At 41.7% G+C, this 26,405-nt stretch overlaps 1 protein-coding gene across 14 annotated transcripts in view; it reads right to left on the bottom strand.

Moving 5' to 3' along the window:
* The window catches only part of TANC2 (tetratricopeptide repeat, ankyrin repeat and coiled-coil containing 2), a 252,476-nt gene that overhangs the window by 88,148 nt on the left and 137,923 nt on the right, over positions 1-26,405 (bottom strand). For all 14 annotated transcript variants that reach the window (XM_087770084.1, XM_087770086.1, XM_087770087.1 and 11 more), the window contains 3 exons: positions 23,625-23,773; positions 16,175-16,361; positions 2,203-2,466 (listed from right to left, as the gene is read on the bottom strand). In XM_087770084.1, coding sequence (XP_087626210.1) covers positions 2,203-2,466; positions 16,175-16,361; positions 23,625-23,773 — 600 coding nt within the window. The remainder of the gene's footprint in view (positions 1-2,202; positions 2,467-16,174; positions 16,362-23,624; positions 23,774-26,405) is intronic.

The raw sequence follows: 26,405 nt of genomic DNA, 5'->3' as shown, positions 1-26,405 counted from the left end.
CTGCTATAAGAACGAACATTTTTGTGACATTTTGGAAGACACACAGGGAGAACCTTTAAAAAAAAAGAAATGAAGAAAAAAAGAAAAAAAGCCACAAGGTGTAAGTGCCGCCATGCTTTGGTCCCCAAGAATAGACTGTATACAAATTCAACTGTATTTGAAAAAAAAGACAAGAACAGTCTGTTTTAGCAAAGCTGTGGTTTCGTGATTACCTTAAAATGTGGAATACCACTAAAAGAAAGGCAGCTTTCTGCCCCTCTTCCAGCCACTCTTTGCCTCCACACTAATGAGTTTGTGGCTCAAAATTAATATAATACATATTTTCTAGAGGGTTAATATTCAGTGGGATTAGTCTACTAATCTGGTTTATCAAATGGCTACACGCTGTGTAGCGCTGGTTCAAGGATGTGGAGTTGGAAGACAGCACACGATTAACTCTTTGGGCAACAGCACATTTTGCAGATAGGCTTAAGTCAACCATGAAACTACATCTGGTTTCCCCTTCCCATCATTCAAGTACACAGATATCGAGGTTAACCGGTCTGGGGAAAAAACACATACAAGTCTATTACATAGAAAACATAATTTTCTGCTGCCATAAATTGATAGGAGATCACACATGATCATTTGATGATAAAAGGCTGAGCCAGATCTTGTGTTCTTGTCCATAGTTACTACCACAATGATTTATCCTGGGATATGAACTATGTCAGCATACTACTTAAAAGCACTGAAACCCCCACAAAACAAAACCAGCCAGAAGGAAAAGGTGTTCCCGAACCTTGCTAGATAGTTTTCTCTTGAAAAGGTATTTGCCTCTAAATGCATCAAGCAAGCCAGTGACTTCCCAAGTCAATTAAACCAATACGCACGCGTATTTAAATTTATGGTACCCGGCCTGCCCTGTTTTCTTTTGAAGGTGTTTACGCGGTGTCATTTATAAGAAATGAACCTAAAGTAACAAGGCTATGCAAGAGGAGTTTCCCATGTTTTTCCTAGCCCCTCTTTCCATTCTGAAATCCCATGCTTTTACTCTTTCAGTCATAAGTAGCATGCGTTGTTGTACCTCCATGCTTATGGTGCCCATATTTTAGCATCTATAAAATCTCATTTCTACATTGCTTTTAGGCCTGTGACTGCCCAAAGTGGGATTAAAAAGGAAACCTAATCTAGTTATGCAATGCAGCCTGGGCTGCCAAGAGATGCTGTTTTAACAGACAATATCCCAGGCTCTGTGCAGTCTAGGCTTTCTGGAGCAATATTCATGCTGCCAGCCAGCCAGAGAACCCTGCAGGGACTCTACAAAAAACCAAAGACTGTACTTCTCCATGTGTCTATACAGACAGACATACAGACCACCTCAACAGAATGTTTAACCCCAGAGAAGTTACCCAGCAAGAAAAAAATATGGGGCAGCAAAGCAAAGGAGAATATTTCCAGGCAAGCAGCTTTTCAGCAAAGTCTTAATATTTTTAATCCTATCTCTTGTTTCTGTCCTGCTGTTACCAACTTCGGGGGAAACTTAACAGACATCAATAAGATATGTCGCAGCATCATTTAGGAATCTCTCAGACACCAGACATGAAATTAAATGAAGAAAATTCTGATGTTATGCCAAACGAAAAGATTTCAGCCATTAGCAAATCCCAGATGCTGCAAAAGCCAAACCAGTGCGTGCACATGTGTGCTAAGACGTTCAGGGCAAAGTCCACCAACAGAGATGAGAACCATAGCAACTTTTCTGTAGAGAGGAAGTATCATAATTCTCTTAACACCAAAGTTCTTAAGATCAGAGAAGATCAGACACTTGATTTTACTTGCAATGAATCCTTTGAAACAGTAGAAATGGCTATGATGTCTTGGAATTATGCGGGACTTTAAACCCAAGATTATTTGTCCTGTAATGATAGCAAAGAAGCTTTTTTTTTTAAATATATTCTCCAATAATCTTACAGTTGTACATTTTTGTAAAAAGGAGACCACGGATTGCTGAAATTACCATTAAACATCATCAGAACCAGTTTTCCCCACAGGAATTTTCCATTTAGAAGCAATAAGTCAAATGAAAAGACAATTTTCATCATGCTTAATGATGATGACTACAGAAAGGAGATTTCTCAGATAATGAGAACTTGAAAAAGGCTGTGACATGCATGTACTATGTCTCGCTCTGACCTAAAGGCAAAAATGTTTTTTTCTTACCTGCTACTGAATTTGGCCGTGGCATGAGGTAAAGAGGAATAGACTGCACTGACTGGGACAAGACCGTCTCCAGGTTCCTCTCTGGAATTTTGTTCAGGCTGTAGGTGGAAGCCGTCATGTTCTCATCCACGCGGTATAAGCAGGAGTCCATGCTGGATTTCTGGGACTGCCAAGGTTTCAGGTTTCCTCCAGAAGCAAGTTCTTTACTGCTTTCCCCTCCATATTTAGTGCGTTCCACATTTTCTGAGTAACTTGTCAAAGTAGCTTGAAGGAAGAAATTATAAACAAAATGAGTAACAAAGAAAGAATGGCTTGCACACACGCTACTCTATGCTGAGTTGTGTAATGCAAGAGCCAAAAAATGATGTTCATCATATTTTCCACATTCACATAAATCAGAGATTATGGAATTTAGTTTAGCTGTTTCTGCTTACTACTTCTTAAAAGAACATTTAGGCTATAATGTTTTGGCTTGTACTGTTAAAAGCTATTTGTAACTACAAAGTATTAAAAATTATGTGCAGTGTTGTATATGAAGGCACAATTCCAGAAAGAGCAGAAATTATTAAGGAGAAAGCATTATCACTGCTCCTCGTATCTTTTAATTTGCATTGTAGTTACCACCTTTTCAGGGAATATTTGCAGAAGTTTATAAACTTGCAGTATCTGACACTGAAAAGCCGCAGGCACAGAAAGCCCCCGCCTGACCTGCATGAACAACCAGCTCTCATAGATTAGTTTGGTTCAGAAACTGAACCCAGTATCTCATTTGATTGACAGTAAGTTTTTATGAAGCTTTAACCGTAATCCACACATTTTCCCTTATATTATTTCATTTTACAGATCACGATTGTTGCTATACTGACTTTCACATTGGGAAGTGACAATAGTACACTGATCTACACCACTAACATCTTCTTCCCCTTGGTGTTTTTCCTTCTGAATTCTGATGCAGTTTTCACCTGGCTGTCACTCCCTTTGGGCTACTGACTTTCCTTTCATCTTTAGTCTTGCACATATTTGTTCAAGGTCATAATCAGACCTCTCAGGTATTGAGAGAAGGTCCCAATGCCCACACCACTCTGCTCCCTAACTTGGGGGCGGGGGGCAGGGGAGAAGAGAGAAGAGAACAGAAGAGAAAAGAGGAAAGAAGAGAAAAGAAGAAAGAAGAGAAGAAAGAAGAGAAAAAGAGAAATCACAAACCAGAGCCCACTATCCTCTCATCACCCCAATCACACACATCTCCGCTGCTATTCAAAACCCTGAAATTCAACTTGACCCTGAATATTCTGAAGCCCCAGATGTGCCCTGTGCTTGTAGATCTACTTGCTAAATCCACTGAAATCCATCGTTTTCACATAGCTGTGGTAAATACCTTTCCCAATCCAAATTCTCTGCTAATTTCTGTGCCATCTGTCCCTAGACACAACAGTGTGGATCTTCTTGTCTGCAACACAGATCACACTGTAATGTCTCCTCAGGGGCAGCCCTCTTGCCTTCACAAAAACCTGTTCCTGAACTAAGGGAGATGCTGCCTCATTAACAAACAGCACCAAATTAATTTTTATATTGATAAACACAAACAGTAAATTACTCCAAAGACTCACATGCTTTTAGGCTAAAGCTTTTTCTGTGCCAAGTTTTAAGAATAAGCAGCCTAGAAAAGAAGTTCCAGCCAAAGAGCACCTAAAGGAGGATGCAGTTTAATTGCAAATGGATAAGGGTTATTTCATTTGTTTTTCTAAATGCATCCAGAGGCAGAAAAATACATATTTTAGCCACTTGTTGACATGTTGAGTACAGGAATAATTTCACTGCCTACCATTAGGCATTCGATTTTAAATTCTCAGAAATACCCGTGTAGACCTGACAAAATATGAAAGTGATGACACCTAAAGCCAGGGGCTCTGGATGGCTCTCCTTACCGCAGTGCCAAGCAGACTGCTGGACTCTACCCCCAATGCAAAACCATGAAGTTCAAAGTCCAAGGACTAATCTGGTTTAATTATATGTGTTAAATGACATTATAATAGGAACCAGAACTAACTGCTTACATCTAAAGTCACAAAATCATCATTAAAAAAAGTCAAGACCTGTAATTCTTACTGTGCCTGTTCTTTATCCATCCCATGCAGCTTCAAACTTTACCTCTATTTCTATCATTTTATTTCTCAGTATTGGGTTTCTTGTCTATGCAGTGGGATCAATATCTTCATATCTCATCAAGTGTTCCAAAATTTAGTTTTTTGTAACATATTTTGAAACTTAAAATCAACACATGCAACTGCTAAGAACTGGTATTTGCTTGTTGGCACTTAACCATAGGTTTGCCGTCAGGTAAAGACATTTACATTTTAGCATGGGAAAATAAGATAAAAACTAGAAACAGATTTTCACAAATTTATCTTGCTCCCTCAAATTGTTTAATATTGAGAAATAGGTTTTAAACTGGTTTCTAGAAAATCTCCATTTCGAAGTCTGGGTCTGCAATGCAAGGCATACATTGTCTATTTACAGAAAAAAAAAATCCATTGATCCATTAAAATAATTAATCTTTGTAGAAACACATCAGCAGCTGAAATCAGTCCTCTTCCAATACATCAAACTGAGGAGAAATAAAATAACCATGTGTCAAAATAAGTTTTCTCTAAATGAAGCAACAAAAAAAAGAAAAAACAGCTAATAAATCCTGCCGGTCCCTTTTCTAATTGTCAATTTGTGTTCATTTTAAACATAATTTTCACTGTTTTACACTAAAGCTGTTTTATGTGCAAACTCTTCACTGAATCAGGTATTTAGGATTGCTCCCTGTGGATTAATTTACCTTCTGAACAGCCCTGGATGATACAAGTGCTGCTACACAGGCTGGAAGCGATTGCTCTATGGACTCAATCTCTTCTATGAGCTATTTTAAACCAAACTGATTTTTACTTTATTTAAAAGGCAAAAGTGTAAGGCTAGCTACAAGCCAGCAACATGAACCAACATGCAGAGCACGTCTCCTGGGGAGCTAAAGCTTACCAACGGTGCGACCCAGAGAGCTGCTCAGAAATTACAACTTCATAACAAAAATTTGAGAAAGCAACATCTAATTTCAGAAAATTCACATTATCTGCACCAACTAAGGTTGATGCAGTATGATACCCAGGGGTAAAAAGTTGGTCATGCTTGTATACAAAGAAAGTGCCAAGATTTCTTGGGTAGAAAGAACTTCATGTCAGTACCCAATAGGATCAAGCCCATCAACACCCGCAACCAGAAGGAAATCTGCAAAATAACATTATTTCTGCGAGTTTACCATATTCATACCCTAAACTTTCCAGAGCTGCAGAGGGTATTCTAGGACAGGGTCTGTGCTCATATGGCTCCGGTGTGTGAGTACATCTCCCCATCATCTCCTGTGTTGGACCCTGTGGGGGATTAACTGTGCTTTACAGCAATAATCTCTTTAGAGGGTTGCATGGGGAATGAAGACCCACCCTCAGGATAAATCCTACTCACAGTCCTAACAGGACTCTTGTTGCATCATTAATATATCTAAATGATATCTACATGCTAAAAATATTCTGGGCCTTAATCCAGATGCAGAGAAGCAAAGTGAAATGAGCAACAGCAGCTGCAAACTAACATGATGACATCGCCATCCATACTTCTATCATCAAACAGATTTTTGTATACGCAGAATACAGGAGGACAGCATCAGAGTATCAGATTATACTAAAAATTGACTCTCAAGTTACAATTCCTTCTGATATTACTACTTTGGTTAGACTGAACATCTAAACCACAAAACAAGTATTTTGTGCTCATCCTTTGATATCTCTTTGCTCTGTAGTTCATAACTATGACTCTGGTTAATGCAGCCAATGGCCTCCAGAAAGGAGGTCCCAGTGATGAAAAGTCTCAACAGATCCCAATTATACAGTACATTGTTTAAATTGTGTCAGTGCGAAAAGAAGCTGCGGGAGCACTCATGGACTCAGCTTAACCCACAGGTGAGAAACTCAGCATCTGAGGTTTTCATCACTGGCAACATCTCAGCTCGCAGGACACGTTCAGGGGTTTGCAGGATGAGGGGTGTCACAGCCTCGGGAGAAGGAGAGCCCCCATCCCCGAGGGGGCTCATAGCACCCCTGCCACTGGTAAACTAGAAAATGACAATGGACTTGTCACACTGATGGAGATAACAGAATTAACACTTAATACAAGGTTTAAAAAGGAAATAAATGGTCCTTCAGACATTGCCAGAAAATTTCTTATGGGTCCCATGAATTTTTTTACAATGAGGGTGGTGAGACACACGCTGCCCAGAGAAGTTGTGGATGCCCCATCATTGGAACTGTTCAAGGTAAGGTTGGATGGGGCTTTGAGCAACTTGATCTAGTAAAAGATGTCCCTGCCCATGGCAGGGGGGTTGGAACTAGATGATCTTTAAAGGTCCCTTCCAACCCAAACCATTCTATAATTCTATGATTTTTAAACCCAAGGATTCCTAATCAAACAGAAGCTCAAAGAAATGCAAACTCTTAACAGATAGCCCACTCTAAATTTGAGCAAAATAAACTGATGACCTCAGATCCATCAAAGAGCAGGAATTTTTGCCTTAAGCCATCTGCTGAGAAGCAGATCTTTCAACCCTGAGTCTCTAACAGATAATACCCAGGGCATCAGGTAACGTGATGAGACATGTTAAGCTGAGGGTGCCACGACAGGAACATGCCAGGATGCAAGAAGGGCTGCAGAGATGCCGTGAGAGAACATGCATTTACATGAGGCTCTTTTCATTGGTGGATCCACCCAGAAAGAACAACCCTGGTGAAAAAAAGCAGAACATTGCAGTGCCTGAGCCCTGCTACACCGGAGCCAGTGGGCTGCAATCACAGAGACCACAGCTCGTGCCAGTGGCTGTCGGGAGCAGAAGAGACATCACTGCCTTGTGGAGGCATGGAGAGGGTTATTGCAGGGGACGGAGTAAGACGGGGCAGCCATGCAAGTCACACACTGAACATGCAAAACCTGACAGCCATGCAGAAACATCTGAGGTTCTCTATAGCACTAAAGTAATACCACATGTATATAAATATAGATGTGTGTGTATATATATATTTATATATATGTGTGTGTCTCCAGTCTCAGCTGGCACGCAGTCTCACACTATTTAATATGAACACAGACAGAATTTGCGGCATCTAAAACATCTGAGCCCTGTAAAACACATTAATGAATAACAACACGGAAAGACCCTCAAATGAGAGGATGCAGGCAGCACAGTGCCCCTTTGCAATCCCCTCCGTGGCTTTCTCCGAGGATTTGCCATATCTCTTTCCACAAGATTTCAACACCGCCCTCTGTAACAGCGCTACCTGCATCAGCTTTGAGCAGCACAGTCTGGGCGTCTTTGAAGACACATGGACTTTGATGCCAGAAGGGGACACTCCAGAGATGCTGGAGTCATTTTACAATCCTACCTTGCTTTCAGTATTCAAGATTTACACCTGCATTTTCCTTGGCAGAGGACTTGCCTACGTGAAGCTTTCATTTTCAAACTTGGCTCGTTTTCCTCGCTGAAACATTTTGATTAGATTTTTTTTGCAAATAACATGGTTTAAATTATTTTTATTTCTTTGGGAAAAAAACAGAACTGTATCAAAGTAGCAGTTCATCCAAGACAGCACCGTAGATGTCACTGCAGCCAGTACTACACTTCTCAGAGTTTCATGTATTTACAGGATAGCAAATACTATTTCTCATTTAGTTGCAAGCTGGCCTCTGCCCTGGAGCACGCGGCTTTCAACTGTACTTGTCTCAAGTCAAACATGCGAGGGGATTTTTACCACCCCATTCAATTCTCCTTGAGGCAGAGATCATGCCTGGAAAACGTCAACCTTTATGTTCACCTTTCAGATGGAACTGCAGGAGAAAGCAGTTTTCTATAGTTACCACTTTATGATGACCACCAGCTGTAACATTAATTATATGTAAAGATTTATAAAGTCTCAAGTAGGAAATAGGGATTTTGCTGCTTTAAAGAAATAACTGCAGCAAAGTAGTGAGCTTCATATGTTGCACTGAAATTAGGTACTAAACACACTCATGCAAACTGTGCAAGTTGACCTTGTTTCACTCATCTGCAGTAACATACTAAACCGTGACTTGCCTTATTGCATTAGAGATGTCCTAGGTAACACATACAAGTTGGCAAGGAGTAAAATAAATTTTTTACCCTAATCTACATAAGCCTTCATAAACTCAGCCGAAGAAGGATACACTTAAATACAGCTGTGTCGCCCCAGACCGCTCCAGGGAGCTCAGCTGCCAAACAGAAAAATTTGGCAGGCAGAAAGCATAAGCTCAAACCTTTCCCTAGGGAAGGCAGCAGCCTCGGGCAGTCACATGCAACCCATGCCCCAACAGCCCCTGGAGCACTCAGCGCTTTTAGAAGAACATTATTCTCTGCTGGACACCATCAGCCAGTGAGCTGAAGGCTTCTCTACGCAAAAAAAAACCAAAAACAAAAACAACACAACAACTCAAACCCAACAAACAAAAAACCCCCTTAAGTCTGCCCTGCTCAAGGTTTGACGTCAAAATCCACACCACTCTTTGTATATTCAACTTCTCTTACAACACTAATCTCAAATGGGGGGGGAGGGAATCACTGGCTTAATTTATATAAACAATCCTGTAAAAAGACACAAAAGGTCTTGAAACATAATGAAAAACACCTTGACAGTAGCATCATGCTGACCCTGTAATCGTCCTGTTCTAAATCTGAATTCCCTGCCGCACTGGCTGACAAGCGGGATGAAGAATGGTACGCATGCCTCGAAGGGCTCATACCTGCATGCTACTCAGACCAGAAATGTAAGGCCTAGGTAAAACAGCACTTCAACAGAGCGAGACACGACCGCCATCAGAGCACAACTCAGTGCAAATACCCTGCTTGTAAGACAGAACAGATCAGCCAAGCTTTAGTTTATAAATTTCAGGTTATCACTTGCAGAAACAAGATAATGAATATTTTTAAGCACAGTCCACTATTGTAAACATTAAATAAATCTGTCAAAAAGGTTTCAAATCTAATACAGAGGTAGCAATCTTGATGGCTGATTTGCCAGAGCATCATAAAAAAAACCCCACATGCTCCTAAATACTGTTATTTAAACATATCCCTCTTTCAAAACCACACATGCACATCTGAAGTAACATCTCTGCGACAGTGATGCACTAAAATTATGGACAAGGGCTTACCGAACTGCAGAAGTGGCTGTAAGCTGCACACTCTTTTTCTTGCCCAACATGACGTCGTATGCTGTGCTTCCCCTCTACAAACCTGTACCTCACTGCATGTGTCAGCTACAGGTAACCATTCGATTTTAACAGTGGGGCTGTTAAAATTTCAGAAGAAGAAATGCAGGTCCTGTACATACACATCCCTTTAACCATACATCAACTCCCATCACCTTCTTGATTCAATGCCCTCTCTGTATTGTCCACCTTATACCATCTTGGATCCTTCTTTAATTTTGCCTGTCTCATCAACATCAGTTCACCTTTTTTTCCTTCTTTAGCATCAGCAAGGACAATTTTTCTTCTTTTTTTAAGTCAAGACCACAGTCTTGAAACTGGTTTTAAAATTGTAAGATTTAAACAAGAAAGCAGAAAGGAGGCATGTGGGAGTGTGTGCACAAGGGGAGGGAAGCTATTTGTATACTTGGCATTAACTTTTTGGGCAAGCTTGGATCATTGTGAAGCTTTTCATAACCGTGAAGGTTAAAATCTTGCTGCTTTTAAAAATAAAAGCTGAGAGTTCCATCTAATCTCATGCCATCAACAGCTAAAACATTACAGAAAAGTCACTTATCACAGTATCCAAAATAACACTGTGGGAGTTGATAACACTGAATTTTCCTCTAGCTGTCTTCTGATCTGTCTTTTCAGTTTATTCTTTCTTTCAATTTTTCACTCAATTTTTTTCCGTCTACCAGGCTGGACCATAAACCGAAGCAAATTTCACAGTTTGAGTATAACATCTGTTCTGTGCCACTTCCTTCAGCTTTAAACACTCTCCTTTCTCCCTTTTTTTCCAGTAACGTAACAAACACCTGTAGCTGACCCATTATCTATCCAGTATTTAAGGGCCAGATTTTGGTGTCGCATCCAACCCTTGATGCCTTGGTGGCTCAACTGGGGGAAGGCAGAACTGTTGTATCAGGACTTCATGGTTTCTCACCCCTGACATCGGCCATGAATCATGACACACGTGCATGCATGCATTTGCTTTCTGCTTAATTCGTCCTTTCAATGAAATGGAAAAAGAATTGAATTGGGATCCAAAGATGGTGTCCATCTGTACTTAATGTGGTTGGGATTCTGTGACTCCACTAATTTTGCTCAAGAGCTGATGAGACGCCTGATAAATAGCCTCCCTTTTCACCTCCTGAACTGTCAGCCCCTTCACCTGCAATATGCAGATGCATTAGTGAACAAAAGCTCATTATTCATCAATATTAGACATTTTTCAGGGAGCTCCTCCTTTGGGGAATGAGCCCAAACGGAAGCTGGCTCAATTTAAAAAAAAAGATCTGTAATTCTTAGAAACCTTATTCATTATTAACAGAGCATTTCATAATACTGACGAGAGTGTCAAAATTCAAATGCTTTAGCTGTAAGATCACAAAAATATTTAACCTGAGTTAAATTTATCTTGATGTGCCTTTTGGGCTGCTCTTTGTTCCCCTCTCAAAGCAGTTAAACTGGCAAACAAATCTATCTTGTTTTATTGTCAGCAGCATCTATTCTGCTTAGCACACACTCTAGATGAATTTATTAATAAACCTATTTTTAACCCACGAACACATAAATCTGTACAAAGCATCAACTTGATAAAAGCTCAGGAGTCAGAGTAAAAAACAGCAAAAAAAGAATGTGAAAAAAAGCTGCATGCCAGGGACCTCCAGGAAGGGACGTGGGTCCTATACATGTCATTCTTCATTGTAAAAATCCACAAAATTTAAGTGAAGGCAACCAGGCCACATGGTATTACACCTATCTACATCACTGCGGCAGTGGTGCAAGAGGATTTATGCAGCTCGTGGTTTCCCTTTAAGCTGCTTTAACATCATGCCTATTTCCCTGTTCAAGATGATCCCCCTAACAATTAAGTGGGGAACACAGTGTAGATCATCACAGGATTCTACATTAAGCAAAAGTGTGGCCCCATTTCATATCGGGGTAAATTACAGCACTTCTACAGGAAGATTCAGCGCAGAAAACAGTCATTCCTTTCATACCCTTGGGAGACTGCTGCTAAATGACATGAAGTGCTGCTTGAACATCACAAGCACTTGGGTAAGCTTTACAAAGTGGCAAGAAATGTTTTCTGTTTTATTTTGCAGGCTTGCTAAGATTGCTGGAGATTTTCTTATATTCTGCTGCATTCAAGCAGCAAAACTTTACAGTCCACTTCTGTGGGGACATGAAGCGCCCCTGTAGCAGCATGTGATTCTTTGACCAGTTTTCTTTTCAGTAGCAGATTTTGAACATTAACAGTTGGCTGCTTTTACATAGTGAGAGCCAAAAAATCCTGGAAGCTCTTCAGAGGTTAAAGTCAGGTCAGCATTTTCACCAGCCATTCTGTTTTACATGAAAAGGATTTAGTGCCTTTCAGGAGAAAGGGCTGACTTGCTCCTATCTCTCCTCTTGGCTCACCTCCTGTCTCCTCCTCCCCCCTTCCCTATTTCTTTTCTTTTACAAATAAGAGTGTCTGAATTTGAAGATCTGGACCTTGTAACATTTTCTGTTACCCTTTCAACATAAGTAGACTGAACTTCCCTTTACCATAGAGGATCTAAAATTTCAAAATAAGTCTGTTCTAACCCAAGTGATGCATTTATTAAAGTCATCAGTAAGCATGAAATAGTCCCTGTGCTGTGCAGATTAGAGATACGACACGCTTGTTTTCTAATAATTGAAATTTATATAAGAGGTGACATACAAATGGACAGGAATAACTCCAAGAGGACAAGTCATCAGAGAAAACCTGACTGGTTAAAATTTGGTCTGTACATCCAGATTAGAACGCCAAAATGCCCACTCTATACACCTTAGTGGATAGTTACGCTCTTAATGCAGTTAATTCCAAGGCTAAAGAGCCACACTCTGATTTAAAGTTGACAAATTAATGCTGTGTCTAGCAATATAGATATGCAAAATGAGCTTAACATGTACAAAAACATTTTATGCTAAGCAAAAACACATGGAGAGAAGCGATTATGCATTACGGTGTAAGGATCAACTTCCCACCTTGATTAACTATTTTCTGTCCTTTGCTAATTCTCAAATATTTTACAAATAGCACGTCAACCTTCTGGGAGACAGGTTAAAGCCTCCGTGTTTTAAAAATATGAAATTCAGTGGCGATTCATGATTGTGAGACTTGGTAGGTGATGCTTGTTGCAGCTCAGGACTGATAGGTGGCAAAGATCAAGAGATGTTCCCAAAACCATAACTTTTATCAAGATGAGTAAGAAATATATGGGAGCTGCCTATTATAAAAATACACCTTCTTGGAGCTAATGAGCTAATAATTTAAATCACTTATTTGGGAGGAGCAGGAGGGACCATGACTCAGGAAACATAAAATAGCTAGGGAAATGTTTACTCTTTTTCTACACATAAAAATGGCATAAAAACGTAAGTAGTTTTGACAAGGAATTCTCCAACAGGTTTTACACTTTTGAGGTACCACATAAAGCTGCTCAGACCAAAAGCCACGTCATTACAGTCATCCTTGCAGAGAACAAACCCGAGCAAGGGATACGCATACAAGATCCGTATCCAATAATCAAGGAATGCAACCAAAAGGGAAACCTGATCCCTGACCCTCCAGAAACAAAGGACCTGATGTGCTCCTAAAGGGGAGAGCAAAGCACGAGGTGGGCTTTGCTTCCTACAAGTGGACAATTTGTCAGCTCTGTTCTGTAGTGAAAATAATTCTAGGGAATTGCTGTCACGCAGAGAGCACCTTTCAAAATTGTTGCACACCCAATTCCCATCCCAACGTGAGGGTAATGACCAAACTGCTCATCCATCTCCCACGGGGAAACAGCCTCCCCTTGCTCAAACTGACCTTACGCTTGCAGAAGACAGCAGAGGTACAGAAAAACAGACTTAATGGAAAACCTCCTAATTTTTTTCGATGCTGGAAAGTATGGCTGGAGAAGACTGTTTTCCCCACAATTTGTTACAGCTGTTCAGCTTCTATCAAATGCCAGAATAAGAAGGTGTTGAAAATGTTATTGTCAAAGCAAAGGAGGCGGAGGAAAGAAGGGGAGAAATAGGCAGTTGTTTTCCTTTGAGTGTGAACACTTAGCAGAGGAAAGCCTTGCTTTCTGAAAACCTTGAAAAGTGCTTCCCCTACTCCACACGAACATATCTTTGCACGACTTTTCCATCTGGGATTCATTAACATAGCCTTGGGATAAGCCACCTTCTTTTATTTTCCAAAGTTTCCAAGGGAAAATCTAAGTTCCTGACAGAAGAACCTCTAAGACAGAATCCTCCTTGTGAGGAGTAAAAAAAAAAAAAGTTTCAGACTTAAAAATTAATTATTATAGTCTAACTGAAAAAAGGACAGGGTAGAAAGCCTGAGCAAAGAGCTTCAATGCCTTATCGCTTTAGGAATTGGGAGCATGCTGACCCTTCTCTGACCACAGGTGTGCCACAAATGCCACACGGACCTCCTCTGGCTCTCATGCGGACAAGAAACTCCAGCTGAAACCAAACTGCAGCAACCTACGGTTTCATTGCACTCAGGCTGGCACCTGCCAAGCAACCATGAGGGCCAGACGAGCCTAACACAACAGCACAGCATGCACCGACAAATCTCATTAGCAAGAGCAGCTCATAAAAGCAGAGCACATGCATTTTTTGCTGATTCTGCTGTTCCACTTCAGGCTTTGTTCAAGTCCTGGGCTTAATTCACAGCTCTGCTGAGGTAAGACTCAGTTGGAATCAAGCGTCCACTTTTACTCACCATGATCGTCCAGCCCAAGCAGGCTTCAAGAGATTGCTGTTGGACAAGGTGAAGCTCTGATTGTGGGACATTGTAAGCAGAGAACTAAGGGTGTGTGATACTGCAACGACTTTTCCCAGAATTCATTAACCTACTTCGCCATGCAGCTCAGAATAGCTTGCATATTTGCATTTTAAGATCATGCAGGCAGAAGTGCTACAAAGGTTGCTGTGGCATACAAGAGCTGAACTAAGCCTAGATTTCCTGATCAGCCAAGCAAAATATTAATCACTAGTACAACTAACCTCCCTAAATTATCAACTTTCCTTTCTTTTTAGCTGGAGAAATACTCAACATAAAACATGTGGCAAAGAATCCAAGCAAGGACCATCCTGCCTGCAGTTATATGCACACTACTTTTCACCCATTGTGCCTTTACAGTTATTGAACAGAAATTAATCTGTGCATGTTATTTTTTCGAGATCCTTTACACTTGCAACCTACACACACTTGAATGAAAAACTGGCTACAGCAGCTACAGAAATTCACTGAAATTTGTGTTAATTTAATCCTGCTCCTGCCCAGGACTGAGCTTAAGAGAAGCAGCCATTTTTGAGGCACAGAGTCACCGATAAGGTGGCAGTGACAGTCATGAGGCACAAAAGGTAATCAGTCTTTTATATTTATAATAATATAATCCAACAGTATTTGAACTATCAACGTGATGCCATCATCCATTCTCTTTCCTCTGACATCAAAGAACAGTGGCTATGGACTAAATGGCATTAAGGGAAGGAAAATGCTGAAAAAACAAATGCCTTTAAATTTACTTGAGGTAGTAGGTGGGGATGGCAGCCCCAAATAACAGCCACTGCCTGGCACTGAGACCATCCCATCTTCCTTATTGGACCAAAAAGCTTGCGGCTCTCTGCATTAACATCTCCACATTCATAAATGGGCAGGGACAGCAGCTAAAGGAGAAGATACAGAACAAAAGATAAACTTGGTAGGAAAAAACCCAACAGCCTTACTAGAATTAAAGGAGGGAAAAATGTATTGAGAAGAAAGATTGCAAGAAGCAAAAAGGTGAAGATGGGATGCAAAAATAGAAGAAGAAAGATACAAGTCTCCTCTTCCACCATCAAATCGTGTAGTAATTGTTCCCCTGTATTCGGGACTGGTGAGGCTGCACCTCGAATCCTGTGCTCAGTGCTGGGCCCCTCACCCCAAGAAGGACACGGAGGGGCTGGAGCGTGGCCAGAGCAGGGCAGCGAGGCTGGGGCAGGGGCTGGAGCCCAAGGCTGGGGAGGAGCGGCTGGGGGAGCTGGGGGTGCTCAGCCTGGAGAGGAGGAGGCTGAGGAGAGCCCTCATCGCTCTCTGCAACTGCCTGAAAGGAGGCTGGAGCCAGGTGGGGGTCGGTCTCTTCTCCCAAGTAACAAGCAATAGAACAAGAGCAAATGGCCTCAAGTTGTGCCAGGAGAGGTTTACATAGGGTATCAGGAAAAATTTCTTCACCAAAAGGGTTGTCAAGCACTGGAACAGGCTGCCCAGGGAAGTGGTTGAGTCTCCATCCCTGGAGGTATTCAAAAGACGGGTAGATGTGGTGCTTAGGGATATATGGTTTAGCGGTGGACTTGGCAGTGCTGGGTTAACAGTTGGACTTGATCTTAAGGGTCTTTTCCAACCTAAACGATTCTATGATTCTATGAAATAATTTACTTATCAACCTCATTCATCCCTGTTTTCACCAACTCTGAGTAGCTTTACCTGTGACGAATAGAATATGCAGGGGTACAATTCATCTTGGTCACTGCAGTGTTAACTTGAATAATGCAAAACCATCCCATTAATTAGCAAATACATGTAGCTTATAAAAATAGAGCTTGTCAAACCAACAGAGTCAATGACTACCTGGCTTGGCAGTAGAGAGAGAAGGAGGAGGACAATAGCACTCACCTATGATACCGCTGTCTCTGCTCTCCAGTGTGGAGGTAGGGCTGGTGACGGCGCCGTAGGTGCAGTCCTTGGCGGTGACGTTGGTGCTGACAGGCGGGAGGGTGGAGCAGGGGCTGCTGGCGGGCGGCGAGGCAGTGCTGCTGGTCAGTGTGGAGCAGGGGCTGATGCGCTGCGTCACGGCCGAGCTCTGCAAAACGGGAGCCGGGAACACGTCACTCACCACAGTCAGTCACTGTGGGCAAAAAAGTCCTTCTATACCTCACACTTGAAGATTTGCTTTCTATGGTGAAGTTAAAGTGCTTTACTGTTCAAAATGAAAATGTCCGCTGTGCCACCCCACACCTGTGGAAAACGGAGACACTGGGCCTGTTTGCTACTTCATTCCTTAAAGAGAACAGATTCCAGCTTCCACGTTCAATAGGAAACACAGAAAACATAAATAAAGTGATATTTACCAAAAGCCTGATTCCATACTTTATTAGGAATTTTGATAATTTTGTTAATATTGAACTGAAAGTTTAAAAAAAAAAAAAAAAACCAACAAAAAAGAAACAAATAAGCCAAAATTATGATACAGTGAGGTAAATTTTGTGCCTTTGTTTAAGTGGAGATCTCCAGGGTGGTAAGTATACGGCATGATGTCACCTTTACTACAGCAAGAAACATCATATGCAGGAAATCCTACAAAGACCTCTAGGCCATTTCCGTCTGCTCAGAAACCTCTGTGGGGCTGCAATTTTTATTTTGCTCTGTAAATGTTTCCTCCATTCAAGAAAAATAACAGTGGTTTTACACATTCGCAAAGAGGAAGCTTGAAATCCCTGATCTAGATATGAGACAGCCCTTGCCTGCCCAGACATGCTTTCCCCACCAGATAAAGTTTAAAAAAGGAAGAACATAATAGGGAGAGGGTTGCTCTTCAAAGGCAGAACAAAACAAAAAAATGCAGCAGCACAAAAAAGATGGTGTTTGAAAAGTTATTTTGGAAAGACCCTATAAGACACTGTGTGCAAGAACCTTGGGGGAGTTTATACATCCGATGCTGTGCATGGAGATTAGTTTATTAAGAAAACAAAATCATTCTTGAATTCGGTTTGAGACAAGGTGCGATACAAGACAGAGCACTTGTTTTAACCACAGGCTACTGGATACACAAGCTTCCCTGGAAAAAGGTCCTCCTCTCTGGAGATATGTCCTAGAGCATCTGCAGGCAACAAAAACTGCTGCGCAGTCACTGGACGATGGCAAGCACTGGAGACAGCTCACCCACCACAACACTGGGAAGATGCTCTTGTTTACCCAACACAGCAACTTAATCACCCTTACACTGGATTTCAGAGCAATCATCCAGTAATCACTTTAAAACAGGCAACTTCAATACTTCCCTTCCACAAAACTAACCCCTGTGCCCCAGACCAGGCATCCTGTTCACGCTGCCGGCGTCAGAGGAGCAGGCGCCCTCGTGGTGGGTCAGGCCAGCGGTCCCTCTCCCCTCAAGCAGATGAGGGTGCATAAAGTAAGCATTAAAAAAATGGGCTTTTGAACATGTGCTCCTCCCTTAAATTTATCTTTCAGCCTCTGCAGAGGGGAGGTGACCCCATTCCCCCTTGCTCAGGGGACACTGCAGAACACTGTCATCTCGCTCTTGCACTGCTCCTGTTTTCTGTAGCTAGCCTCTGCAGACAGTATTTTAATCATTGTTGTAAAATGATACTGGTCCCAAGGAAGGAACAGCAGAGGTTAATTCCCCATTTTGAATTTGCTTAAACGAGATTTCCTTTTATTCTGTGTGAATACTTCCGTAATAATTGTATGGATTTGTATTCCCTTTTCCGTGTCATTTGAACCTAAGGTGACCACAGAAAGCATTATGCTTGCAAACTGCAGAACACGTTTGACATCTAAGTTTTTTTCCTTCCTCACTATTTCATACTTGAAGCTGAAAAAATGCCTGGGATGAACTTTTATAAGTAGAACATGTGAAAGACTTACTGTTTTTTAAATTAGAAGGCAAATACCATGTGTAGCTACCAGGAAGCGATCTAATTTGTCCAAGGTATCCCAAGAGGGCTTGTAAAAATCCTTACTCGGAGTGTAACCACCCCAGCATTTGAGGCAAAATGGAGCATCCCTGCCAGCGGCGGGACGGGGCAGCGCCGAGGCAGGCATCCCCCTCCCATGCCTTTGCTTTCGCACCAGGGTGACTGCATCGATCTTAACTTAATTACAGGGTACCCTGAATGTGGATTAGCACATCGACAAACCAGGCATGGAGTGCTAATGTGACAGCTCCATGGGTGTGTTTATAAATTAAACAGAGAGACTGCAACACAGCAGAAAATGAAGCGTGTGAGTACTTCCATGATAATTTATAATCTTCCTCCGGAATCTATATAAATCCATATAAAATCCATATAAAATATCCACCATCAGTGAATGAGACTGCTGCCATCACATCGTCATATTCTGAAGCACTCAGAAGCAAACCGACACTTTCCTCTCCCCATCCAATTTGCTGTGCCACTAGTGGATCACGGTTAGTGTTGTTTTCCATTCTTTTATGTTCTAGGTACTTACAAATACATCTCTCTTTTCCCCAATAGCCTTCTAGGAACTGCAGGCAAGCTGATTGCTCCGTAAATTCTAGCTCCATGTATATTCTGGTTTCGCGCATTTGTTACATCACCTGTCACGTGCCTTCTCTCTCAACAAACCTTTTTCATCTTCTCATACTGCGATCTTTTCAGATGTCTACATATCGTACTGATCTTTGTAAATCTGTTTTTAATTTTGCAAAATTATTTTTAACTCCCTAATTCTAGTGGCCAAATTAAAAACTACTTGTGTTTCAGTATTCAGTGAAAATATTGTGTTATTTTTTCCCCTTGAAATTGCTGGGGTTTACTATTATTCTTAATATAAACTAACATAGGGCTCTTTTTGGATTGCTGCTGTGTATCAAGCAGATGTTTTCACTGAGCTACTCACTACAGTAGGACTGTCTCTTCTGATTTATCACAGCTGATTAGACTCCATCAGTACACCTGAGCTGTTAAATTAGCTTTTTCCAAAATTCATTTTCTTTAACTCACTGACAGTCCAATGGTCTGCATCAAGTTTCAGGTAACATAACTTTTGAGGTTTGGCCAAGGAAGGCTACGGGCATCCTGGGCTGTATTAGGAAGAACAATGGCGGTGGGTGAAGGAGGCAACGCTTCTCCTCTGCTCAGCTCTGGTGGGACCACACCTGGAGTGTTGCACCCAGGTCTGGGCTCCCCAGTACAAGAGGCAGATGGGGATACTGGAGTTGACTCCAGCAAAGGACAACAGAGATGACTGAAGGACTGGAGCATCTGACATAGGAGATACGGAGATATTCAAAACCCAACTGGAGATGGTCTGGAGCAACCTGCTCTGAGCTGACCCTGTTCCGAGCAGGTGGGCTGGAGTAGACAATCTCCAGAGGTGCCTTTCAACCTCATACTACAGCATCTAAAAATTTAATCAGCTCACACGTGGGATCATTCAGAATGTGAAACATTAGTATTATTATCAATTCTTTATGGTGAGGTTTTTTTATGTCCTTGTTTTGACTGCTGTTTTAAACAAACCCCTGCTGAAACTTATCTCAGTACTAACAAAATAACATCCACTAACCTTAAAACACACAAAAATTACACTTTGAAGCAAATTAAAATTCAGTGCAAGAATGGTACACTCATCTTCCCTCCAGCTGATAACACTATTGTTTCATGAAATTCCGAAAGTGATATTCTTGTAAGTTCTTTTATTTGTACTGTTGTCAATGCAGCTCCTTAAGAACAAGCTCCTTGCAACTGGAAATTAATAAATAACATGGTATATCACTTGACATTGATTGACATGTTTTATTTTAGTATTGATATAGAAAAATGTTCCTCTGTGCAAGTTTTAAATATAAATTTCCATTGACAGAACATTCTGTATTATTATTGCTGCTGTTTCATCTGTCACATTTTCACTAAGCTTTGAAAACTTAAACTGTTCTGTCATAGTCTCATTGCCCTTTGTGCTTCTCTGTGCTTGGTATCAGGAACAGTGTGGCCAGCAGGAGCAGGGCAGGGATCGTCCCCCTGCACTCGGCACTGGTGAGGCCGCCCCTCGAATCCTGTGCTCAGTGCTGGGCCCCTCACCCCAAGAAGGACACGGAGGGGCTGGAGCGTGGCCAGAGCAGGGCAGCGAGGCTGGGGCAGGGGCTGGAGCCCAAGGCTGGGGAGGAGCGGCTGGGGGAGCTGGGGGTGCTCAGCCTGGAGAGGAGGAGGCTGAGGAGAGCCCTCATCGCTCTCTGCAACTGCCTGAAAGGAGGCTGGAGCCAGGTGGGGGTCGGTCTCTTCTCCCAAGTAACAAGCAATAGAACAAGAGCAAATGGCCTCAAGTTGTGCCAGGAGAGGTTTACATTGGGTATCAGGAAAAATTTCTTCACCAAAAGGGTTGTCAAGCACTGGAACAGGCTGCCCAGGGAAGTGGTTGAGTCTCCATCCCTGGAGGTATTCAAAAGACGGGTAGATGTGGTGCTTAGGGATATATGGTTTAGTGGTGGACTTGGCAGTGCTGGGTTAATGGTTGGACTCGATGATCTTAAAGGTCTTTTCCAACCTAGACGATTCTATGATTCTGGCAGCCAGTGCAGTTAAAAAAACAGTTTCCCAAAAAGTAGGTGAAAAAGGATTTATTCTTCAGCATTTGTGATCTCTCGTTAAGGAAACCATGATTAAGAAAGAGACAGCACATAAACCACGCCATTTCATAGCAATCTGTATTAGAGAATATATCCTTTGACGTATTCAAAACAAGGCAACTGAATGAAAATGAAATGTGCCGATTTACAGGTTTACAGTTTTAGTGAAAACACCTCTATTCCTTATCTTCACTTTAGCTCAAGCATTGGCGAGATTGCAAATAATTATCTTCTTGCTTGAGAAGGCAAAGCATGGTTAGAATAACAAGCAGCAGCCAAGTCCCAGCTTTTGATAGAAAGAACATTTTCTTTGCCCAGGCCACGTAAATTAACACATTAAAACCTAGGAAATTGTTCTCATTTTTAAATTCAAGTGCAAACTAGTAGTCAAAATCTCAATCACGTTTTAATTTATCAGTGATTAATGGAAGACTTAATCTTTGCAAATCCCATAAATGTCTCATTGCATGATTTTCAACACTACTTTAAGTAGGGTAGCTGAAGAAATTCAATTTGGGAAGGAGAGTTGGAGAGGTTTTCAGAAGATTTGCTGCAACTCAGAAGCCGCTTTAGCTTGGACAGGATTTGTGCGTGGTTCCTGTCCTGAGACAGCCAGTGGTAGATGGCAGAAGTCAGAGGGGGGCCACCAAGACTGTTACTGGAGCTTATGATGTAGGAGGAGAGGCTGATGGAGAGGGTTCATTCAGCCTGGAGAAGAGACAGCTAAACTGCATCTAGGGATAGCTGCAGGCTTCCACTATCTGCAGGGGGTTGTAGAGAAGAGGCACAGCCATGCTCTTTTCAGAATTGCAAAGGGAAAGGACAAGACACTACAGTCACAGGTTGTAGCCAGGAAATTTTCTATTAGGTAGAAGAAAAAAGCCCTTTGCAGCTGGAGTTGTCAAGCCCCAGAAGAGGCTGCCCAGAGAGCCTGTTGATTCTTCATCAGTGGAGATCTTCAAAACTTGCCCAGACAAGCCCTCGGCAACATGGTCCAACTTTGAAACTAGCCCTGCTTTCAACAGGCAGCTGGATGAGATGACCTCCAGAGGTCAACTCCAACCTCAAGCATTCTGCGATTCTAGGCAAGTGCTGACAGCAGGAGATGCTCACAAAGAAAGAAAAAAAATATTGACTTGGTAATTGAGGAACCAGCCTCTCTTTATCTTCACCAGCACATGAATAGCATTCAAAGGCCCAGTAAAACTTTTTCATGCAAAAATTAGCACACAGCCCAAGATATCAATCTATTTTAGAGGACAACTCTCTGCTGTTTCTCTTTAGATTTTTCTTTTATTTATTCTCCAAAGACATATTTTGCTTTAGAGAAAAGATGGGATTTTAATTTTTGCCAAAAGGCGACAACAAAAGGAACCATTTATAGTAGAAAGCTCTGCTTGGCTTTGAAGTATTCAGTTCAAATAGGTGCCTGGTAAAAATACATTTTCTAGCACAATGTATAGTAAAGTATATTTCAAATCCACCACAACTTGCATAAAAAATTGAATGAAAGCATTAAAAGCTTAACGAATGTGTTAAAGGCAAAAACTTCACAAACACATTTCTTGGCTCTCCAGCATACTTTAGCCCATGCAGAAGATCAAAAACCTTTTGGTTCAGTCTACAGCGTGGGACTGATAGAGCCCAGGATGCTGCCCTCCACTCTGCTCGCCAAGAGCACTCCCTGCTTTGTGCTAGGAGTAGCCCTGAGCTTGGTGGAACAACTTGTCTCTGAGTTTCCTTCCAAGTGGCACGGGTTGGGAAAGAGACTCACACGTGCTACCAGGGCCATCATGGGCATTCAGCCTGAATATACAGAAACCATCTTCTTGGCTGCCACTTTTCACTGACTTTTTTTTAAGGAATTCAGGACCTTAAGTCAGGTCCTCTGAATAATTCCTATGTTAAATATCTAAGTGACTTTTGCAGAGTCATGCAATGACTGTTAAAAGGAGAGAGAATTAGAACTGGGCTTCTGAGTTTCATGCTCTTCTGCTACATACTAGACTACCCATCTGTCAATAAAAAAAAAAGGGGGGGGGGGGGCGGAAACTGTCTCCTAGTTTCATTCTCATCTTACCAACACTGCTGGGAGTGGGTGTATTGCCCAGGCTTGAACAGAAGGAGGGAGAAACTCAGGCAGTTTCCACAAAATCTACATTGTAGCCCTGAGCGTTTTGCTGTTTTGCTTTTCAGCCTGACAGAGGGCATGTAACAAACTCCATCACAATAAAGATTCCATGATTTGCTGTATCTGTTTTCGAGCATGAAATCACCTTGTTCAGCAAACATAAGCAAAAACTGTGACTATCTGTAAAATCAGGCTATTACTACTTACCTCTCCTTCCTGGAGAAACTGTGAGCCTTTATGTAACACTGCTAAAATACTTTTGAAATATTGCATACAAGATGCCATGGAAGTACAGATTATTTTGGTCACTATAATCTGATTAGAAACGCTACCCACTCCCACAACCTTTGCAGAAACAGAAAAACAACAGAAGCTGTTTCACACAGTAGCAGCTGATCCCTGAAACGTGTACTGCTGCATTGTAAGGATGATTCACCGTTTAACAAGGAGACACAACCTTTTACCTCATAACAATTATTTCACCATTATGAGACACTCAGCTGCCATATAATTAGAAAATAACCACTCTCTCACATGCTGCATTTGGATCATAACCCGTGCAGCTACTGCTGTATGAGCAGGAAGGACTGGAGAGGTCATACCTGGTTCTCGTCCTGCACCTCCATGCTGTACTGGGGCCCTGGCTGTACCTCTGTGACTTTCTCTCCGAGGAGGAAGCCCAGGCGAGTCATGAGTGTATTTGCTGCCTCATCTACGGATGGCGGGGGTCCCAGCTCCTGCTCAGTATCACCTAAACAGGAAGAAAAACAGATTCAGACAGGAATTGTTTACCTTGGCTACCGCTCAGTGTTTTTACCAACAAAACACTGCTAACTTTTCATGCTGCAACGTCAGTATCCGTGTTTTCAGGTTATTCACGTTATTCAAGTCTGTTTTAACATTAGATGCTGGTCATTAATTTTAGGTTATGCATTGCTCCAGCTGTCAACACATGTTTCTTCTGACATTAGCTGTTATTTCTCCTCTCATTGCTTATTATATTCTCAGCACCTCCCATGGAAGCAAAAACAGCCATCTTGCTTTTCCTGTACCAGAAGCACCAGAGCCACCAGGGAGCAAGATTTCCTGGACCAACAATGGAGAAGGGAGAACCCTCCCTCTCACATAGAAACTACCTGCAAGCTACTCGCAATGAAACCACGGCTACACGTGCCATTTTGAAAGCACTCCACGAGATGTAGAGCAGCCAACCTTTGCTACCAAGTGGTTAACGGCAAAGAACAGGACAGAAAACGGGTGTGCATCTTCCACTGTCATCTGCTGTTTCCGACACGCTCATAGTTATGTAGAAAACACTGCTCTCCAGACACCAAACCTCCTTGTGCATGATACAAAGCAAAGTCCACCTGCCAATTCCCCATCAAGTCTATAAAATAGGTCAAAGAAACCATTCCAGATAATTTTTCCTATTTCTTTTCCACCATCTGTAGGAAGAGCAGCACAGACAAGCTTCCAGCTAACAATGCACACTGAGAAAAAGGCCAGGCATCTATATTGGCATTTCTGTATCTTTTTATTTTTATAACAAAAACTTGTGGTGGTTTTTGACTCATAGTATTACAAAGGTAAGTCAGGTTCTGAAAGTCAAGTTCTTCCCTGCTCACACCAGCAGCAGTAGTAAAGCCTGAAGGTCAAGTTCTTTCCACATTACACTGAAGCAATACTGTGTTTAGTGCAGTTGTAGAAGATTAATTAGGATTTGCAATTAGTCTACAGTTAATTATTCATCTGATGGTGTACAATCTGGAAAAGAGCCCATCTCCATTTCCCAGCTCCGTCCTGGCTTGGGGGTGCTCCAAGCACTCAGCCTGAAGCTACAATAAAAAGATGTTACCTTAAATACTGCTTTTTGGTAACTGTAACTGAAAACCACAAATCACAGAATCTGGGATATGTACAAGACCTCAGAAAATTTAAGCCAGCTGCTTCCAGAAATTCCCATTTAAACTCATAATGTACATCTCATGGAAGCTTAGAGCAATTTTTCATTGTCTCACTTGCACTACTGCAAATTAAAAACCCTGGAGCATCTCACATGCAACCGCGTCTCCATTCATAAGCACCGTCAACTGTGGGAGATGAGCATCTGGAGCAGTCCTTATATGTGACTTCACTGTTATGAAAATGGATTACATAGTATGATAATAGAAGCCGTCTTTAAGTTATTGAATCCCTACTGTACTGCTTTAAACAATGCTGACGTGAATAGGATAGATTTAAGAGAGAGACAAATTTAGATGGATGGCCCAATTTTCTGAACTGCTGACCACTCACATTCGATCTGTGGGCATTTACTATCCCTGGGAGTCAAATCCAGAATAGATACATTTACGTAAAATAAAAATTATATAGACTTTTATATCCAAGGTTATTTTTTTCTTTAAAAAAGTAGACTTTTAGAATTTATCCTAGATATCCGTATCTAGGATATGGCTTCATTCATAATTATTAAAAATTTGTTAGCCATTCCCCATTCTGTCTTCAGAACACATGATATTAATGATACTCAAACCGTGCTGACTTACACATCTCGGCAGAAAGGAAAAGCTGAATCTGTCTCTGCATTGCCCACCCAGGGGAGGATTTAGGGACAGTGCCCAGACTATGTTGGGGCAGGCTGCAGGGCACTGAGCACAGCAGGTTTCCTTTTGGCTTCAGCATTAGGAACCACTCCCAAACCAAACAGAACAACTTGCTCCTTGGAGGCTAGGCTTAAGCTTGCCCTTAAACCTCTCCTCTTTTATACTACCCCTAAAATATGTCCAAGGGGCACAAAGCTGTCTTTCACCTGTAAAATAAAGAAAATTACGAGCTTATCCCAGGTCACTGCATAAAAACATAGAAGATAGAGGATAATAATTGACTGCTTTGATAATAGCCCTAATTCACCTGCGAGATGCTGCTCATGGCACAAGGTACCAACAGCTGCAACTAAAGCAGCCGAGCTCTGAAAACATCACATTTAGTGTAGAACCATCAATTATTTTATTATAACGTGGCTTTCAAAGTACAAATAACTTTGAACTTGAGCAAAGCACTATTGTACTGGATTATTCCCTCTTTCGGTTTTAGGTCTTTAAAAATAAGTGCAGTCATTTAACTGAGCGTCAAAGAAGAGTCATAACAGCTCCGAGATGCATGTGAATGGGTATTATGGAAAGAAGCTGTAACTTGCCTTTCAAAGTTGACAGTAAGACCTAATACTCACTTTCTAAGTTCAATGAAAGGACATAACTTTTTTTTTTTCCTCCCTCGCCACATGTGCTATCCGGTTGATGTTGCAGCCAAATTTTACACGCACTTCAGCACACTCGGTTCCCTCAGCCTCACCAGGGAAGTTTGAGCACACAGCTGATAACAGA

The sequence above is a fragment of the Nipponia nippon genome, unplaced genomic scaffold (assembly GCF_047370975.1).
Source record: "Nipponia nippon isolate SJK-2023a ecotype South Korea unplaced genomic scaffold, ASM4737097v1 scaffold_32, whole genome shotgun sequence".
Classification (NCBI taxonomy): domain Eukaryota; kingdom Metazoa; phylum Chordata; class Aves; order Pelecaniformes; family Threskiornithidae; genus Nipponia; species Nipponia nippon.
Note: the sequence above shows the minus strand (reverse complement) of the source record. Positions and strands in the feature narration are given on the sequence as shown.